The sequence below is a fragment of the Crotalus tigris genome, unplaced genomic scaffold, assembly GCF_016545835.1.
Source record: "Crotalus tigris isolate CLP2741 ecotype Arizona unplaced genomic scaffold, ASM1654583v1 scf7180000017585.4430047, whole genome shotgun sequence".
NCBI classification, from domain to species: domain Eukaryota; kingdom Metazoa; phylum Chordata; class Lepidosauria; order Squamata; family Viperidae; genus Crotalus; species Crotalus tigris.
The window spans coordinates 2,745,214-2,767,289 of NW_024096493.1; the positions used below are offsets into that span (position 1 = coordinate 2,745,214).

Sequence of the window (22,076 nt, forward strand, 5' to 3'; positions counted from 1 at the left end):
AATTCATAAGGGTCTTAAAACCTGGCTCAGCTGATTGGCCTGGGGCCCAGATGGGGATGTGTCATCCTAGAGGTGGATTAAATAGAAGATTTCTACCTCCACACCACTGTACTCCCTGCACCACCACCTAAACTATTTCTCTGTCAATTTTAATATTATATTTGTTGTGCTACTATTTTAATCTTTTATAACATTGTTTTATCAGATTGTAAGCCAAATGAAGTGGCATATGAATTTAAACAAATAAATAAATGTATAGATTGCTACTCCATGTGGCCAAATCAATGGTAGCCACACTGGTTGATCCCCTAGTGAAGCCTCCTGCTTGTTCCTGTGTCCTCTGCCATCCCATGCTCGAACCAGGAGACTGAATTAGGTAGAGTCTCATCTAGCTGCTAATATGATCCTGCTGCTGCCCAAAAGCTCAGTCACAGCCCCATAATCACCACCTGTTACTGTCCGGGAAAGCCACACCAGAATTGATATGGTTGCTGCAGCCACATTACAAAATACACTGTTGTTGTTGTTGTTAATTGCAAAGTTGTGTCCGACCCATCATGACCTTATGGATAATGTTCCTCCAGGTCTTCCTGTCCTCTACCATCTTCTGGAGTCTATTTAAGCTCATGCCTCGTACTTTAGCGACTCCATCCAGCTACCTCATTCTCTGTCATCCCCTATTGCCCTCAATCTTTCCCAGCATTAGGCTCTTCTCCAGTGAGTCCTTCCTTCTCATTAGGTGGCCAAAGTACTTGAGTTTCAACTTCAGGATCTGGCCTTCTAAAGAGCAGTTAGGGTTGATCTCCTCTAGGACTGACCGGTTTGATCGCCTTGCAGTCCAGGGGACTCTCAGGAATCTTCTCCAGCACCAGAGTTTAAAGGCCTCAATTCTTTTATGCTCAGCCTTTCTTATGGTCCAACTTTAACAGCCATACATTGCAACTGGGAAAGCCATGGCCTTGATTATATGGTGCATATTTTATCATTTTGATGTCCTTGTGGTTAGGAATATAGTCCTATATCTTGTTCAAATCCAGTAACTAATTGGTTCAAGAAGCAGGCATAATGCAACAATAACACAAACACTGCCCATTACTAAGCTCCCAAGAATAACAAGATTTGGCAAGCAGTGATCATTATTCATCTGTTTGACTTAGGCACTATTACCAAGAGTGGGAAGCCTATATGTTATGCTCGATTGGACTGAAGAACCTCTCAAAGAATCCTACAATGCTACGCTCCCTTGAGAAATGCCATTCCCTCATCTATTGATTCTAAAAGCAACAGTAAGTTACTGTAATATACACATTATCTTCTACAAACTGGCATTAAAACTCAATTCAGGTTGTCCTGTCTACTTGAAATAATATGCAATCTTTGTCAGTATGGTCTCTTCTTTGGTTATCTTTTAAGTCCAATTTAAGAACATTCTGGCCATATGAAAGTTATCAAAATGTAATTATGCATGTTGTACTGTGAAGACTTTCTGCTTATGTTCTTGCCTGCATAGAGGGCCCAAACCAAACAGCTATTATTATGCCACATTGATGTAAAGAGCCTTTCAAAACTTACACTGCATGTATGGCTCAGGAATTCTTTTATGATGTCTATGTGGCAGTTATAACACTTGAATCAACATTCAGGGTTTAATTTATTAGTTTTATTATGTTTGGTCTATCGCATTTAATGTATAATTTTATTAGCTCAGTAGATGGATTACACAATAATGAGTGTCCTGTAAATTGAACTTGACTTCTTGTGACTTCAGGAATCTAAGTAGTTTTCTTGGCGATAATAAAGAAATGGTTTCTCATTGCTTTCTCCCAGGATATTTTTTCAACTTCTCTACTGAGAATTCTTTCTTTCTCTCTCACTGGAACATTATATCTACATTTCGTTCAGATACTGCCTATTTTGTCCTCCTACAAGGCCAGGCAGTATCTCTCCATGTTTGTCTGTCTCCTCTCCCCTCTTTTGAATATGATATCTCACTCTCATTAACCAATGACAATGAAACTATTATTACAAAGTTTTAATTAAAAATCAAATGTAACCCACACTAATAAAAATATTAACCTTCAGAACACAAAGCTTGATAAAAAAAATATCTGGGGAATATAAGCTTTGAACCAAAGCCTCTGCTTATTTCAAAAAATATTCAACCAAAGTAGACTTTGCCAACTGTCGTTATTATAACTGTAACTGTTTTAGTTATTATAGTTTTGCCATCTATACTCCTACAGTCAACAGTACAAGTATGGACAGTCCATTTCAGATGTTTATATCTAATATGCTGATGATAAGAAAAAAATGCAAATAGAGCAAGGCTATCCCTTGAGTAAGTATTGTAGTTTAGCAACTTTCTTTGTATATTGAAGGTCCCAGTTCTTTTTATTAGGGATTGTGTGTTTAGTTAAGAAGGGTAGAAAATGATAACAATAGTCTGTCTTATTATGAGAAAACAAATCCAATATTCTTGTATATATTATTGCAGTTTTAAAAGAACGTATTATTTTTAGGAAATAAATTTTATTTTAAATGTACTAAATGTACTCTCAGCATACACTGTAGGACTTTCTAGAGATAGGTACTTTTTCTAGACAAGGTCAGGCTGTGCAATTAGTCTTAAGCAGTTTTCAACAACAATGCACACGTTGCAGTGCAGTATAGCCACAGCTTCTAACTGCTATTTCATAATTTTTTTCAATGCTCACTTCCCAACATACTTTGCTTGACTCCCTCCACATTTCATTCCCTTGCAAAAATCAGGACTTTCATCCTCAAATATCAACAGACACTTTCTACGCCAATAAAAGCTTCACCAAAGGCTGCTCCATGTAGAATATGTTGCATCAGTCCAACAAAGTTGCAACAGAAAAGTTGTAAAAATACAACTTCTTCAGAGGAAGTACAATCCCATCTTCAGTAATCCCAAACTGATGTTATTAGATTGTCCTGTTAGTTCATTGCAAAAATAAAAATAAAAAGCAGTTTGGTATTTGTAGGATTTAATTTGGGATTGTTTTACCTGATATCTCTCAGACATCAGTTCAGGTGTTCCATGGCATCATGTCTGTCTTGGCTAGTTATGTATAATTGGTGTAATCATCATACTGATGACTCCTCGTTCTGAACTGACAGATGATGTTTCCCAGCAGCTTCAACCTGCCAAATTCTCAAAAAAATCTTCCAAGCAGTCTCTGAAATCTCCTGAATCTCCCTGAATTCATGACTAGTGAATCATCATCAGGGTCCCACTAGCAATGCACCTAAATGTTTAATTTGAAGATCTGATCTGAAATGCTTCCCATCTGCTTCTGTGGCCTGAAATACCTTTTGTATGATAGTTGTCTAATCTGTCTCCCAAGGTCTTTCCCACATACTATTACATAATGTTCCTTGCCGTTGCAAGTTTTTTACATAAATTTATGTTCTGCTGCTGCAGGGTACAAAATATGAAACCGGATTTCAGGGAGAGCTACATCTCCATTGCTCCCAGTCAGTAATTCCCAACAGGTCTATATGCTCATCAACCATCATGTTGTAGATGGATATAATCTAATTGCCATAGACCTGACATTTACCAGAATCTTAGAGACCCAGATAATGATTCTACCCAAATCAGGACTGGGGAAACAGACTTAGAAGAAGAGACACACATGAATATGTGGATCTCCTTCAACAGCTTACTTAGTGCCCTCCCACTATTCGTGCCCCTGCCCATCACAGTCCCAATTTGGGAACCATTGCATCATCTCAACCAACAATCATTTCTTCATTTTTGTCTTCACATTTCCGAAACTCAACACGTATTCCACTGGTCTCAGCCAATCTCTGTACTTTCCACATCCAGAGCCAGATTATCCCAGATCAGAAGCTGAGGTCTAGTCTGTAACTGTTCTTCATACTCTAAGGATGGTGATAACAGATCTACTTCAAAGCTCCACAATTGCTGTTGGTAGCACTGCTTTTCATAATATTCCTCATAGCAGTAATAGCATTCTACACCGCAACACATAATTAGAGACAAGGGCAAAGCAGGTACCAGATCTTTTCAAATCCTTCCCCTGAATCTTCCTAGGTCTGCCATCAACAGATCCAATTTCCTTCTCCCCTTCTTGTGTGACCTCCAAAACAGAATGCAACATTCTAAAAATTTGATACAGTCTATGGTGCTTGTTCACATCCACTTTCTCTACTAGCAAAGTGTAAGCTAAATCCAAATGCTCAATAAACAAGTAGCTGCGGAAATGTGCACCACTGAGAAATAATTATTTTTGATACTTATTTTAATTTTTAATTAAAAGCAATTTTTGAATGTTGAGGCGAATAGTAGTGTATAAGATGCTTGATTTTTCTCTAATTAACCTTTCTCTGATACAAACAGTCTTTCAACTTTTTTTTTCAGATACATTTGGGCAGAGGCAACTGGACTACCTCACTGAATACCTTTTATCCACTACTTCTATGCTCAAAACTGACCCTACCAAGTATTATGGTCATTAAGAAACAAAAACAATTCAACTCTTATTATGTGTGGTTTGTGGATAATAAATTATAATAATGGGAATCAGGATTTTCCTAAAGTACAATATTAGACTAGTCCATGCAAAGATTAAAGCATCTTTGCAACTGGAGAAAGACATCCAAGAGTTAGCTAAGAAGCCAGTCTCCAACTTTTGAATATATAACATTTTCAACCTTGAGTGGCCAATACTTGGCTGTTTTCCTTCTTCAATGAGACATTTTCTTTTTTCTTTTTCTAAATTAAGAGCTTTGAAAAATATGATGTTTGTCTTATATTTTCACACATTGTGCTAAATCATAATATAGCCCATTCAGTTTTAGCTCAGTTTGATATATCAAAATAGTCACTCTGTATTGTAAATCATGATTTAAATTTTAGAGCTATGTGTGAATAATGATTAATCATAGCTCTTCATTTTATATATAAACATATATATGATATAGGCAGCATATCTTTATTAAGACAATAGACAAAATATGAATTTCCTATTCAAATACCATTTCAGTGTAAACTCTAGATGTCAGTAGGTTATACTTGAATACTATAATATGTATAATGTATAAGAAATAATGCTTATACTTAGCTAAGTTAGTGGATCTATTAGAAATACAAACATAACATATGTGAAGTGATTTTAAGCTTGAGGACTTGGTGAAGATGTTATATACATACTTTGTTATCTTGGTGCTGAAATAATGAGCAAAAGTGAGATAACTTTGTTTTGCTTTTTGAAGTGGAGTATACTGAGTGAAACCCAGGATGTCCCAGGTGAAAAAGCAAAATAAAATACTTCAACATCTGTGTCTTAAATGTTTATACTGTATTCCATCAGGATATTATTACATTTGGTGGAAGCCATAGTTCTCCTTTAGCTTAAAGTTCAAATACCTTAATCTGCTGCTACCAGCACTGTACTGCTGTACGCTGTACTGCTGCTATCAACACTGCAATGTGTGATAACATGATATCTGCTTATTTTCTAGAGCTTAGGTTTCTAAGATGGTCCGATAATAAGGATAAGGTGGACAAGTAGGTATCATTACTACTTTTTCCACAACAAGAAGAAGCTGTGTGAATTTTGCCATTCTAAAAATGATAGTCCACCTTTATATCCAGGTGAATGACTAGCATAAGGGAAGGGAAAGGGAAAAAGGAAAAGGGAAAAGAAAGTTTACAGCTCCACGACTGCATTTTACATGCCAATCTTGTTGTTATACTAATATGGACAGAATTAAGTGTAAAGTTTCTTGCTCAGAACAGCATTTTTAGTATGATAAATCATTACCTTTTCTAAAATTTGTCTGATTTATTCCTATCAACATTCCTATCTTGCCAATAATATTTTTCATAAGAAACTATGCTGACTTTATTTCTAGTTATGGCAATTTGTTTATAATCAAAATGAAAACACCAAAGTAAAATTTAAAGATGTACAAGGTGTCAGTTATCCATATCTTACTTAAATTAAATTTTAAATTAATTTTTGTGGGCAGCTTTTAAGATGAAATGTAGTTTGACCAAAATTACCTGCTTATTAATTAATTTTCCTATCACAATATATAAAAAAATATAGCAAAATGATCAAAAAGCAATATCCAAAAAACAAATGACCAACTGCTCATATATTGCCAAAAATGAGAGTATCTAACTTTTAATATGAGGCTATTCCTCTCACATTTATAACATCAAATAACATAAAAGTGTCTTAGCATTTATTTGTGAACAAAAAATAATACACAGCCAACTTCATAGCCAGCTAATATTTGCAGTGTACCAATATATCTTCTTCAATCACCACCGTCAGCATATGATTATAATAAGCAGATACATCATGTTGGCATACCAATAGAATTAAGATACAAATTAAGAATGTTTTAAGTTGATATATTTTAAATAATCAAATATTACAATATAATTGTTGCCCTGAGAAGAAATACTGTGATGATATATCCTTGTTATACTCCCATCTATTTGTTTCACTACAATAAAAAGAAGCATGATTCTTTATATACAAAAGGCAGTATTTTTTAAAGGTTTTATTTTGGGGAAGGTTATAAATGAAAAACAAAAATTATAAATCATTAACTTGAGGTATCAGTATTTCAATAAAAGCAGTTTAATAATAAAAATAATAGCAATTAAGCTAATGTATGTGAAAAGATACATTTTGTAAAAAATATCCTTGTTCAATAACACAAACCAATAGTGAACTTTTGATGTAGAAATTCCAGTCAAACTACCTTCTTCATTCTAAGAAAGTGTCATTGCTTAGAAGTAATATAATTACAAGCTACTATATTATATAGATTTGACATGCAAACCACCACAACATTAATATTATATTCTATAAATAATGGTGACACACTATTCTTAAAACATTAGACTACTACCTTCTTTTCTCATATGAAATGGAATCTTAATGAGCAAATGACAATCAATTCTTGTAATTGTAGATGTTATCCAGGTAAACATCCCCTGGCATAAAGTTGCAAATTAAAAATGCAAAGGCTTGCATCAGATACGATTGACTAATTAGATTAGCTTACCTTTGGCTCCATGGAAATGAAGTTGTGAGTACCTCTACTTGAGAGAACCGACCTTTTAATTGTTTTACTATGGTAAAAATGGTAATAATCCTTTAATGCTCCAATCTGTAAGAGAAAAAAGATTTTGGGGTGAGGGGTGAGGAGAAAAGAGAGGCAGAATTTATGAAAACCAGTTTACCTCTTTTTCAAAAGGTCTATAAATTATGCAATTACTACCTAGGCTGAAATGTTACTTGAACCTAAGTACTCATCTTTCAGAAAGAAAGATACAATATGAAATGGTTGACTGTCCTTGGGGCTGTAACTGTATAATTGGACATAACAACTGAACTGGCTGTTTTGTCTGTATCTATGTTTTAAATGTTTGATTTATATGCAACATTTTATGTACCAATCAAGATCCACATTAGCTTTTCTAATATGGTACTAAAATCATTCAGCTTAAGGATATTTATTGTAAAACTGTAAATATTTAATTCATGAGAAAAATTCATCTCAGCTTTGATAAGAAGTGCTTTTTAGAACTTTTGATCTTAGAAAGCAGATTAAATTATTTTAAAGACTTATTGTTTTCTAAAAGGATTTAGGAAATGAAGACATAATTTCTGAGTTGTACATCCAGTTTTTCTGTATTGAAAAAAAAACCATTTGGTCTGCAGTTCATTGCATTCATAGTCATCAGCAGGGCAAGGGAGAAGAGCCAAATGACGCATCATATCACAACACAAAACCTACAACTTACATCAGCAAGACAATATGAAACAGTAGTTGGCTGATCTTACTATGTGCTACAGAAATCATTGCCTGATATTCTATTAACAGGATGTATTTTTAATAAAAGGATTGTTACATTAAGTAAAAGAGGAGACAAGAAATTGGGCAGATTTTTTCTGGAATTTTATTTATTCCATGTCACTGTGTGTTTTTTCCAGTTGAATTACTACAAATGAAACAAGGTTTGCAAAGTGTTGGAAGTTTACCTACTACCTAACAATATTCTCCTCAATTAACCTATCTGATAAGAGATATTATTGAAGAAGCAGCTAAAAAGAAAAATAGGGGGTTTGTACCAATATCATCACTGACTTTGTAATTAACTACCAAATACTCTAGATTTCACTGCCTAGCATGTAGACTGCCCAGGTTCGAATCCCATAAAGAGTGTGGCTAGCTGATGAGGACTAATGAGTCCGAAATAGCTATACTAGTCTCCCACTTAAATCTTTAACTCTTTGTCAGCAAAAAGAATTCTGAATTTGTAATGTATCGCAGTTGCAACTTGAGCTTGCTTAACGCCCCTAGTTGGGGGGCTGCAAGGCAAAAGAAATTATAAAAAAGTAGAACTGCAGTATAGCAGTCAAAATGCCAAGGTGTAATCAATCAGACCGGTCTGTCTGAAAAACTTCCTGTATATGCTCCCTTGACTCGGCTGACAAAGAGGGGAGGAGAGCCTGTGGCCTGGGGGTTTATATATATGAAGATGACGAATGGGACTTCGTCGAAACGTCGCCAAGACATTTCCAATTTGACGCGGGAGAAAACCCGACTATATATATATATATATGTTTTCTGAGGTTTTCGCGGGTGTTTGTATGTAGGTCTTTGGTTATTCGGGTTTTCTCCCATGTAAAATTGGAAGTGTCTTGGCGACGTTTCAACGAAGTCTCATTCATCATCTTCAGGCTGGTGGTTTCGGCTTCACGCTTCTAGGAGCAATGTGTGGTTGTAGCTGTTTCCTCCTTTTAACTGCCAGTGGGGGTATGAACTGATTGGATGAAAGCTTGGCTGTGTTCTGATTGGATGGAGGTGTGTTCTGATTGGTTAGGAGCTTGGCTGGGCTCTGATTGGCTGGGGGGTTGGCTGTGCTCTGATTGGCTGGGGGGTTGGCTGTGCTCTGATTGGCTGGGGGAGTGTTCTGTTTGGGTGGGGGCTTTGTTGTGCTCAGGTTAGTCTGAGTTGCCGGGGGGGTTAAAATGGTGAGCTGCATTGCTATTTTTTGGCTTCGCGTTCATTCAACTCAACAGCCTACATACACCTCATACACCTCAACAGCCTACACCCCAAAATACAGTTCACCATGGAAACAGAAGCTAATAACCAACTTCCCTTCCTAGATGTCTTAGTCTACAAGAAATCCAATGCCTCCCTAGGACACACCGTCTACCAGAAGAAAACACACACAAACCGCTATCTGCATGCTCTCTCACACCACCACCCAGCACAGATCAACTCCGTAGCCAAGACACTCATCTCTAGAACAAAACGCTTAGCTGATGAACAACATTTAAAAACTGAACTACACACTCTCACTAATGTACTTACATCCAATGGATTCCAACGAAATAAGATTACCAAACTAATCCAAAAAGAAACCCCCACTAAAACCCAAGACAGAGAACAAGAAAACGGCAAAGCCCTCCTCCCTTACATAAAAGGCACCACAGACAGATTCAGTAAGATCCCCCACAAACACAACATTAAGACAGCATTCTGCCCAAACAGAAAAATATTCATCATCTTAAGAAACCCCAAAGATAAAATTGAATTAGAAAATCAAGGAGTATACGAAATCCCATGCCCCACTTGTCCCACCACATACATCGGATAAACCAACAGAAGAATAAGTGCACGCATTGAAGAACATAAGAACTCAGTCAAAAAAGAGGAACCAACTTCTTCCCTGGTCCATCATCTTAAAATCACAGGACATGAAATTGACTTTAAAAAGACCAGAACTATCGCCAAAACTGAACATTTTAATAACAGAATAATCAGAGAAGCCATTGAGATAGAAAAACGCCCACACAGCATGAACAAACGAGATGATACCTCCCACCTACCAGCCATCTAGAAACCCGCCCTGATTGACAAACGACTCCCTAACACAAAAAATGACACCAGACCCACACTCACAAAAACCACACAGGATATTCACCATCACACATCCACGCAAAAAGCAAACCCAAAGCCACACCGATGATGAGGCACGACCACAAACCAGAAACCACAGCTGCATCATTAGCCACTTTAAACCCCTCCAATCTATACATGAAGCAAACTGACACCCACCATGAAGATGAGGCACGACCACGAACGCGAAGCCAAAAAATAGCAATGCAGCTCACCATTTTAAACCCCCCAGCAACTCAGACTAACCTGAGCACAACAAAGCCCCCACCCAAACAGAACACTCCCCCAGCCAATCAGAGCACAGCCAACCCCCCAGCCAATCAGAGCACAGCCAACCCCCCAGTCTCCTAACCAATCAGAACACACCTCCATCCAATCAGAACACAGCCAAGCTCTCATCCAATCAGTTCATACCCCCACTGGCAGTTAAAAGGAGGAAACAGCTACAATCACACATTGCTCCTAGAAGCACGAAGCCGAAAGCACCAGCCTGAAGATGACGAATGAGACTTCATCGAAACGTTGCCAAGACACTTCCAATTTTATGTGGGAAAAAAACCGAATAACCAAAGACATATATATATATATATATATATATATATATATATATATATATATATATATATATGTATATGTATATGTATATGTATATGTATATGTATATGTATATGTATATGTATATGTAATCATAATATTCACTGAGTCAAGTTTGTCTCCCAGTAACCTGATGGGAATCAGTATGTGGGACCATGGCTTATCATTAACTTCTTCCAATACATATTTCAATATTTCATGGAGGTCACTGATCTTAAGTCCTAACCAGACCGATTGGTATTTCTAAGCCTTAGAGTAAAAAAGAAAAGTTCTTTAATCCTGAATTATTCAGTTCAATATTATTGAATACAGTTTGCAGTTTGTTTAGAGATCTTATCTGTTCATTCCATAGAAAAAGATATATTCATTCTCTGGAATGAAATACTGCATGTATATTGTTCCATCTTATTTAACACTGAGAAGCAACAACTCTGTATTTATTTTCATGTGAATCATGAAGATAAAGTAACCCAAAACAGGTTATATAATCAGGCATTCATTTATTATTTTATCTTCACCATAAGATATATACAGATAATCCTCAACTTACACAGTCTGCTTAGTGACTGTTTCAAGTTACAACTTCATTGAAAAAAGTGACTTATGACCTTTTTTCACACTTATGAACATGGCAGCATTTCCATGGCCACCTGATCAAAATTCAGACACTTGGCAACTGGCTTGTATTTATGACAGTTGCAGTGTCCCAGGGTCATGTGATCACCTTTTGCGATCTTCTGACAAGCAAAATCAATGGAGAAGCCAGATTTACTTTACAACTTCTGTGATTCACTTAACAATTGTGGCAAGGAATGTTGTAAAATGGGACAAAACGCACATAAAAAATGTCTCACTTAGCAACAGTGAGACATTTGTATGTGCATGTCAAACAAGCTTATAACATTCATTGTAATTGATACAGCAGACTACAAAAATAAGCCATTTTAACTTGGAACACTTTATAATATCAATAGACTATCAATAAACATTTTATTCTTTTAACTTGCATTTATTATTTTTATAAATAACTCAAGGCAGTGAACATACCTAATATTCCTATTTCCTCCATAACAACAACCCTTTGAGGTGGCTTGGGCTGAGAGGGAGTGACTGGTCCAAAGTCACCCAGGCAGCTTTCATGGCTAAGGTGGGACTAGAATTCACGGTCTCCTGGATTCTAGCCTGGTGTCTTAACCATTAGACCAAACTGGCTTCCTATCACTCCAAATGTCTTGTCAGAATAAGTGCAATATTTTCATTTTATTAACCTCAGAAGAAAATTCAAGTAAACAATTTACCTAGACAGTCACCCAATGCAATTAACAAGAAGCATTTATTTATCAAAGTTGTACATTGCCACAATGTCTACCTGCAATAGCCACAAATCCAAAAAGACTGGTAATTAGTGGACTTATGTCTTTGGAATAGTGCCATCCCTTTAAGAGTTCAAGGGATGGCATTATTGTTTGCAATAAACAAAATGTAACTTCATCTTGCTTGGATTCAACTTTAGATGGCATCATCCCATCCAAACCATGATAGCCTCAAGTCAATGGGACAGAATTTTGGCACAATCTCCTGATGGGCCTTGTGAGAGGAAGAGATTGCAGGACCAAGCTGAGTATAATCAGCATACTGATTGTATCATACCCTGAACTTTTCCCACAGCAACACTATGCGGAATGGTAAAGGAGAAAGAAATAACTGCTGTGGCACACTATTGTAGGACAAGAGCAGACAGAACCTGGGGGCAGAGTCAAGTGAGTCATCAAGCTAGAGTCCATTATGTTCCCACAAATGGTGTAAGTCTTGCATTCCACTGACTCTTATCTAGTGCCAATTTAGTGCTGATCATTAGTTGGCTAGATTCTTGTGAATAGGCGTTATCAACAAACCACTTAACTGGAACTTGATGTGTGTCCTGATTCTTCATGCCTGACAAGGAAGTGACCACCTGGTCAAATTGCCTGGCTGTTCCTGACTGGAACCGAGGTAGGAATAAAATGACCATAAAATACTGCCGCTCATCTCTAATCCCCACAGAAAGTTCCTAATAAGCAACCAGGAGATTTAAATATCTCCATAAAGATCCCAACAAAGTTTATCAGCTATAGCAACTAAAGTCATATCCATTCTGTACTCAGGCCTGAAAAGAGGCCAGATAATCTATTTTCTTCAGAGTGCTTTGCAGCTACATCGATCACTACATATTTAAGTTCTTCCCCCAAAGTGAAGATTGGGATAAATAGTCTTCCTTTAGTCTTCCTTCCCAGAGCTTCTTTTAAAAATGCTGGAATGATTCCTTCCCACAGAAAGCATGAACCACCTTTTGGATCCATCAAGTCACCTTTCCATCTCCCATATAAGGCCTAGGAAGGGAATGGTCCAATTCTGTAAGTGCAGTGGTTCTCAACCTTTTTAATGCCGCGACCCCCAACTGGTCGTAAGTCGAGGACTAAACCGGTCATAAGTCGAGGACTACCCAACCGGTCGTAAGTCGAGGACTTTCCCTGCCTGGGAGTGCCGTGCATGCATGGTGCCATCCCCTGCGCTGGCCGAGGCGTAGCTGGCAAGCGGCAGAGACAGAGCAGGCCGACCACCGGCTGGGCCACCAGATGGCCCAGCCCAAGGGAGGTAAGGTACCTGCCGGAAAAGGAGAAAAAATGGCAGACAGCCTTGCTTGGCGACCCCCGTGAAATGGTCGATCAACCCCAAATGGGGTCGCGACCCATAGGTTGAGAACCACTGTGTAAGTGGCAAGGATCGTATCAGAGAGACTCAGTGTAGACTTCAGATTATGCAGGCCATAATAAGTCCAGATAATAGAGCTAGGATGGCCCAAATGCCATATTAGACTCTACCCACTTTTGACAAATCCAGCTGGCTTTGTTAGCAAAATGTATCCAATGTGAGTGATCATACCGTCCATTTTTTTCCAAAGCAAGGCTGTTGACCCACCTTACTAATTCAATCAGGTAAGAAAAATAATGATGCTATAGGCTATGATTTGAATTTGAACTTGTGCTTGGTCACATTTATTTTTGATCTTTTTCCACTAGTTCTTTGGATATTATTTCTCGGGGTTTAGCTCCCATAACTGCTCAGAGAACCAATTTGTGCCTCAGGATCAGGACACCAAAGGGGATCACCTAGGAGAACATTCATTGAGAGCCTGGGCTACAGGAAAACAAAGCCATTGGTGAACTCACCTATGATGCAATTGGGAAATTCCAAGAAACCATCTGAATTCATGTATTTAAGACACATCCTAACCCCAACAGATCCCACTCTGCAAAGATCTTTATAGCAGTTAATCTTAATTGGATCAGAAAGAGATACAATTTGGCAACGAGGCAGAGCTAATCTCATCACATTCTATGCAATTTCTCTGAGCATCCGTCAAGCTTGAGAAGACTTGAGGCAAGTCCGTGACTGCCAAAATATAACTGACTCAGACCTCTGGCATGGAGCCTGAAGTCAATCAACACCCCAAAGTGGTGTTTCTCAATCTCAGCAACTTTAAGATGTGTGAACAATTGCAAGAATTTCCCAGGCAGCATGCTAGCAGTTCAGAAAAATACCTACCTCATCTCTAAAACCCAGCTTTAACCAAGGTCCCTTGTCACATATCATCCAGTAAGATCTACAGTATACCACCATCCTGACTCTTAGGACTCAAAACACAGGAGGGCAAATGTCCAAAAGTATCATCCCTCTCAACCATATCTTAAAAATAAATGTCTGGTCCATCATCTTATCTAGAACCAAGTCATAGATTAGACATCGTCTTGGCCCTGGCATTTACCAGCAGCAACTTAAATCCAAAGTTATGAATGATTCAACCATCAGGTCTTGACTGGGGCTTCCTAGTCAGAAATGAATGTTCACAATAAATTCTGATCTTTCTTCCCTGAAATGACCAAGCACATTCTATCATATCTTCCAGGTACCTGGGATACCTGATCATAACTAGGATCATGCTACCTATGCCCTCCAAATTGTGGACCCATATTAAAACTAACTAACCACCTTCCAACCAAAATTGAAGAACCACATTAAGAATCACAATGTTAAATCACACAGTAATTAAATCACAACTATACACAACTCATTCCCACAGCCTGACTTAACCCACAATGGCCAAAACAAACTTCCATAAATGACTTATCCTCAACTATTATTTACTACTCACATTCAAAAGTGCCAGCCATTTTACCAGAACTATGCCAGACTGGCATCAACAACAAATTCTCACTTATCCAACTTTAACAAATGCTATTATGTTCAATATTTTCCCCCAACTTACCATATCTGATCAATCAACACATTATTTATCAGGCAACCAACTCTGATCAGTCTCCCTGAATGAAGTCAAGACCACTAACTGCTCTTATTGACCAAGGGCTTCCTAACTCCCTTAGAATATGATTTGATATACAATTTTTTTCTTTTCTCATTTTTTATTCTGCACTCCCTCTTTTTTTTCTTAATCTTTATTTAAATTTAATTTTATGTTATAATAAATCTCAATCAAAGTCTTTAAAACATTCTGGGGCCTTGTACCTTAGGGCGTTTGTTTGATCAAGAACGAATTGAATTATTCTGTAAAAAATGTCACTTACAATTCAGTGCTTAGCCTCCTCATAACATAAACATTCTGCATGTTTCTTTGTTGTTCAGATTTATTCTTTATAGTCCATGTCTGTATTATTATAATTTTATTGGAACTGGTGTGAAGCATTGGAAACAGTATCTGATGGAAAAGAAACTACAGATCCTCCGACTTATAATAATTCATTTATTGACCGTTTGAGAATACAATGGCACTGAAAAGTAACTTACACTTTCACACTTACAACCATTGCAGCATCCCCATGATCATGTGATCAAAATTCAGATGCTGGACAATTGACTCATATTTACTGCAGTTGCAATGTCCCAGGGTCATGTGATCACCTTTGGTGACATTCCTACAGGCAAAATCAGTGGGGAAGCTAGATTCACTTAACAACTATGTTACCAACTTAACAATTGCTGTGATTCTCTTAACAATTGTGGCAAGAATGGTTGTAAAATGGGGGCAATAGTCTCCTAACAACTGTCTCGCTTAGCTCAGCCTCTAAGTTCTCATCAAAATATCAAACTCTAAGCAAATTTCACATATAAATAAAGTATACACCCATTGCAATTAATCCAGTCGATTCATCTCCCAAATATCCTCAGGGATGATTCCCTATCTGATTAAAGATAGGGGGGCTTCTGTTGCTTTTTGTGCATGTTCTTTGATCCTACGACACCGGAGCCTAATAACAGGACATGCTAGCAAAAAAGTTCAGGAGGGCTCAGCGGCTTCTGTCCGGTGCCTGGCAATGGCATTTTCCTACAAATAACCAGAAACCCAAAAATCCTCTTTTATTATATCTATAAACTGGGCATTTATTCTCACCATTCCTTGACAGTCTTGGATTTTAACTTCTTCTTGGCAGAATAGCCCAAGACTGATCTTAGTTTGGGAGTTAATGATTATGGATGGGTGGATACTGTCAGCAGTAGCTGCCACTAACGGAACCCTCTCATATTGTGTGTTTTCTTTATTAAGCCAAATACTTTGAGAAAAATACAACTGAATTGTGGGCTTGTGTATCTTTATTAGTTTATCAGTGTAAAGACTTGGGCAATGCATTTAATGAGTCCAGAGTGGTGAATAAAAGAGAACAAGTGTCTAGGAACTGAAAGCCAACAAAATATAATATTTCTACTTTGTATGTATGTTTTACGTGTGGTCATGTGTATACACAAAATGAATGGAAAAGGGAGGTAAAACAAATTTTAACACAGTGATGTCTGTTTTACATCAAAACATAAAAACTGAAAATTTTAAAAAAGATCATTCTGTTTGCTTTAAACAAAAATAAATGAACATTATTGCTTAAACTAGGGGAAATGACACTATTAAATTTGAAGAAAAGTAATTTGCTTTGTTCTGCCTTTCGCCTGATAATAGATTATTTTTGCAGAGTAGAAAAATGTGAGCTTAAAGGATTACATCTGATTTTTTCTATGCTCTGGACTCCTGCTGTGATGCAGACAAATTCAGGTTCAAAGTACTGTTATTGTTTTGTAGCTCAGATTCCATAAATATCCCTTTGCTTTGCATTCACAAGGGTCCTTAACTTGCCTCAGTAGATTCTTCTTTCTGTTTTCTAGGCTCCTGCTGTGGACAAATGTGTGTGCAAAGCAATGTTTTGGGAGTGAGACATCACTCTCCACCAAAACAAAAAACAAAAAAACCCACTAACCTCAAAACAAAATAAAACTGCTGGTTTTCAGTTCTGTTAAAAACTTCACTCTGCCGTTTTAAAAACTATTACCATTAAATCCTGTGACAGCTAGTTGAGCAGGGAAATGTGTATTCCATGAATTTATATGGCATTCATAATGTGTCTGAAATTATCCTTCAGAACTCTGGCCAATATGTTGTTGCCGCAGTGAATTAACGTATAATACGTTCTCGTGTGTGATACTATCCCACAGATGTATAATATAGCTTCACCAATGAAGGCTGCTTTTAACGACTCTGTCCTAGTTGTCAGTCAGCATCACTCTCTAAGAAGTAAGAAACAGTAGACATGAGACCTGTTTCCTGATAAAGATATATAGAACTTCACTAAGCAGCAAGGATCTTGGCTAATTACGCTAATATGATATGAAAAATCATAGCACATTTTAACAAATGGTGAAATGTTTGAGAATAGTATTAAAGCATTCCTGATTTATGAGCTTTCTGCCCATTGATACTGTATTATAAGATACTACAGTCAAAATACCTCTCATGAAACCACAATCCAAGCTTTCTGCTGAATACCCTGCATGTACACATGCTCACACAGTTTTAGCAATGAGAGTTCGCTATCTTAAAAACTCTACTGGCAACTCCAAATTTTCTGCAAAGCTTAGTAGAAAAATTTAATCACACAACCGAAGCAGCTTAAAAGCACTCAAAAATAAACAACCAATACGCGTGTAAATGCGTCCTCATTTTCTATGAGACTTACAGAGTTAAAAGGGAGAGAAAAGAACTCTTTGCCTTTATGTTTCATGTCATATGAATGTGAGAAGTGAAACAGAATTTTAATTTTAGTTAGGCAACCAGGATATGGGATTGATAAATGACAACGTGCGATACTCCCATTGGTAACAGCAGAGTTTTAGCTCATTTGCCTCAATGAGTGCCTGCTTAATGGCATCTTTTAAGATGTGTTGCTTGACATTCTTCCAAGTAATATAGCCATGGATAGTTGTGGTGGTGTGTGGGTACAGTAATTAAATTATAAATATGCATGATGATGTCATTACATAAATGCCGTAACTTATGGACTTGTATCAGAAGATAACACAAGTATATAATTGCAGCATTTATGCGACACCTGTTGGAAAATTAATGTAGGCAATTTCCAGTTTAGTGTGCACCCAGCAGGCTGCTGGTGGAATCCCTATACCAAGGTCAGAGCAAACCCTCACACCACTCAGTACAGCTAGAAAAAAAATAGCTTGAAATGTATTTATTAAATATTAGCAAACACACACACACACAAAAATGAACTGTCAAAGTGAAACAAATGCATGGCAAAAGCAGGAGGAGAAAGGAACATAAAGAGGCAAGAATTTACATTATTTATTTATCCAAAGAACTTTTGAAAACGATACTGTGGGTAAGTAGCATGGAGAGTGCCAATGCAGTGGTCTTTTCTAACTTCAACCCTTTTATGTACATAACAGCAGCAGAATAGAGATGACCCTTTCTCTATTCTGCACCATGAAGGAAACAATTTAGCAGTTTGGGAGGATGTATTTGACAATGTGACTTCATGGGTGGTCATAATTTTGACATCATTGCAGTTTGCTGCAGATGCCACTGGGGGCAGCAAATGCTGCTTTACAGTAGGGGAGAACCCGGATAGACTTTCAGTCAGAGTGCTGAATGCAAGATTAGCGCTAGCCTTAGATTACATTACAGTATCCTTCACTTACAGCTATGAGTAGAAGCAAGCCTACCAGGAAGACTACTAGTCCAGATAAATGCACACCTAAAACACGGACTTAATTATCTTTCTTCACGTTAATACATCAGTCTTCAAAATAATTTTATTTTTGAAGATCAAAGATATTTTATCTTAGCTAATTACACCAGTTCCTGATTTGTGGAATATTATACTGACATTAATGTAATGCTCCTCAATTAAATTATTCTCCAATGTGCTATGTATCAGGAAAGCTTTAGTTTAAAGACCCAAATGTATTTCTGGCACAAAACAGTGTTTACAGGAAATGGGGGAAGCCACAGGGCTTAAGGATGCATCAATGTAATTTTCATGGCAGTATTCCAATATTTCTACTGTTGCATTACTAGTGTCAATTTAAATGTAGGTGACAAGACGGCTTAGATGGCAAACTTCAATGAATCTCTTCAAAAGGTTGCAGTTTGAAGATACACATTCCTAAAACAGATTTTTCATTCATACATTTCATTCATTTCATTTGAGGGTTCTGCGCAGCATTTTAGTTGTTACTAGCACTGCACTTTTTTTTTTTTTTTTTGGAGAGAGAGCTCTGATGCTGTTTCTGGTTTTTGCCGGAGCCACTCTCCCTGCTTAGGAGTTATTTATTTATTAAATTTGTTTGCTGCTTATGTCACTGCAAGGTGACTCTGGGCAGCTCACATTAAAAGCAGTAAAATCATAAAAAATATGTACATGTAATAATATAAATTATGATTAAATGTGAGAGGGGAAAGACATGGAGGTGTATGGGCAGGGGAAGGTAGGGTGTGTTATTGGTCCACCTCCAGAGTTTCATGTAGATGTTAAAAAGGAGTAGAGACAGTATCACGCCCTGCAGAGCAGCTGTGGACTGGATCTTTCACTCCCTATTAACACTAATTGGAGAAAGAACCCAAACCAGCACAGAACTGTGCTGCCCAGCCTTTGATTGATGGTATCAAAGGCTGCTAAGAGGTCAAGGAGAGCAAAGATGGTTGTGCTACCCTTGCCAGAAACCATCCACAAGTGTGACCAATGCCATTTCTGTTCCATAATCAGACCTCAATTCTGACTGGAAAGAGTCCAGATTATCCATTTTACCTGGAACCCTCTGAAGCTGCTAAGAAATCACTTCTTCTACCCCAGGGGTTCTCAACCTTGGCAACTTTAAGTCTTGTGGACTTCAACTCCCAGAATTCCTCAGCCAGCAAAGCTGGCTGAGGAATTCTGGGAATTGAAGTCCACAAGTCTTAAAGTTGCCAAGGTTGAGAATCCCTGTTCTACCCTATTTCCTTAAAAGGGAGGAGGGGATAAAATTTTTCTAGGCAGATGGGATCAAGTGGTGGTTTTATAAGGAGGATTTGAACCAGGGTTTCATTAAAAGGTCCTTGAAATGTCCCCTTCTGCAGTAATGAATCCATCACTGCCTGAACCAACCTGCTAGTCACTGTCCTGGAGGCTTTCACCAACCAGGATGGACAAGGGTCCTTAACTGAAAGGTGGTTGCACTGACTGTGTTGAGGAATTACAGCCTCGAATGCTCCTACAACGCCCTGGAACCACATTGGACAATAGAGATGGGGAAGAAGAGAAAGACAAGTGAAAAGAGAGAAAAAGAGAACACGATAGAGGAGAAGGAGAGAGAGAGACAGGAAGAGGAAGCAGAGAACACAATTCCGATCACGACTGGGGAATTCTGAGTACTGTAGTTTCAAGGTATCTGGAGAGTGCCATATTGGAGAATTGCTCTGTAATGTGATTATAGACCAGTGTAATTCAGCATTATCTATACCAGGGATAGGCAACCTTGGAACTTTTATGACTCGTGGACTTCAACTCCCAGAATTCCTGACTTGAATTCTGGGAGTTGAAGTCCACGAGTCATAAAAGAGCCAAGGTTGCCTACCCCTCTATACCAAGGTTATGCAATCTGTGCTATTGTAGATGTTCCCGAGCTATACCTATCAGCACTCCTATGATGAAATATGCTAGAATATGCTACTCCTGGTCTATAATGACCAGTAGCAGTTCTGGACAGTTTCAAGCAAGATATTTTTGCTAGGTCTTCTTTAAAATGCCATTCATTAAACTGAATCACAACTCAGTGGTAGTTAACATTTTAAAATATAAAATTAACCTATTTTTTTTTTCTTTGAGAGAAGTCTAAGAAAGGAATATTTTAAGTTAATATAACACTGGTTATACTCTAGTGAATACTTTTGATACCAACTGGGCATAAATAAATTAATCTGCTAACTCTCATTTAAAGTGGTCTCATGTAACTTTATTTGGACTCTGTTCCATAAAATAAAACACATCAATTCCCAGAAACACGAAGAGGTTAGTAAGTAAACAAAAAAGTCACCAACCAATCATTGACTGATTTAGAGTATATGGTGATCCCCAGTTAAATTCTTTTTGTAGGATATAGTCTCATATAGTCTCAGGTAAGATTACATGAATGCTCTTAATACAGGAATATAAATATAGACATACACAGAGAAAGTAAAGTCTATTTTGGCTACTAAAAATGCAAGATCCTTTCCTAGCTATTGTTACTTTTGCATTCAGTGAACAAGTATCAAGCTCAGCACATGAAGATGCATCTTTTTGTTATTTCAGATAATGCTGGCCAATTGGTATGCAGTGTTAAATCATAGTTTAGTATTAAATGAATGAGTATTAGACTCTTCAGTTTTACTTTCTCCTCTCATTTTCTGTCTTGGCCACAGGAGAACATAGGAAGTTTCCACCACTTTTAAAATTACTAGAGTTCCATATTACATTCATAATATTATGGTTAAAGAGATAAACCAGGAAGATGTTTGGAAAAAACCTAAAGGTAATAAGATCATTTTTAAAGCTAATCCATTTGCATTTGATCATTATAGGGCATTCTTATCCATTTAAAAATAGAAGGAAAATTTTCCGTCAAGTCAGAAAAAAGGACTATTCAAGTTCATAGCTGACATTTATCACTCTAGAGGCAGTCCTCAACTTACAACTATTTGTTTGTGACAGTTCAAAGTTACAATGACACTGAAAAACGTGATTTGCCATCAGTCCTTATACTTACGAAAATTTGGGCGCTTGGCAACCGGCATGTATTTATAACAGTTGCAGCATCCTGGGTTCACATGATTACCATTTGTGATCTTCCTAGCTGGCTTTGACAAGCAAAGTCACTAGTGGAAGCTGAATTTGCTTAATGACTATGTGATTCATTTAACTGCAATTATTTTCTTAACCATGGCAAAAAAAAAAAGGTTGTAAAATCAGGCACCACTCATTAAACCACTGCCTGGCTTAGCAACAGAAGTTCTGGTCCCGTTTGTGATTGTAAATCTAGGACCACCTGTAGACAGTGGTGGGATTCAAATATGTGAACAACCGGTTCTCCTGTGTTGTGGGCTTCCGGAAGTCCATTCTGAGCCTGGGCAACAAAAAATTAGCTACCGG

The 22,076-nt window shown here is 37.5% G+C and overlaps 1 protein-coding gene across 4 annotated transcripts in view; it reads right to left on the reverse strand.

Annotated features, from left to right (window-relative positions):
* PCSK5 (proprotein convertase subtilisin/kexin type 5) overlaps positions 1 to 22,076 on the reverse strand; it is a 221,874-nt gene that overhangs the window by 194,443 nt on the left and 5,355 nt on the right. For all 4 annotated transcript variants that reach the window (XM_039361345.1, XM_039361354.1, XM_039361370.1 and 1 more), the window contains exon 2: positions 7,075 to 7,179. In XM_039361345.1, the coding sequence (XP_039217279.1) occupies positions 7,075 to 7,179 (105 nt within the window). The remainder of the gene's footprint in view (positions 1 to 7,074; positions 7,180 to 22,076) is intronic.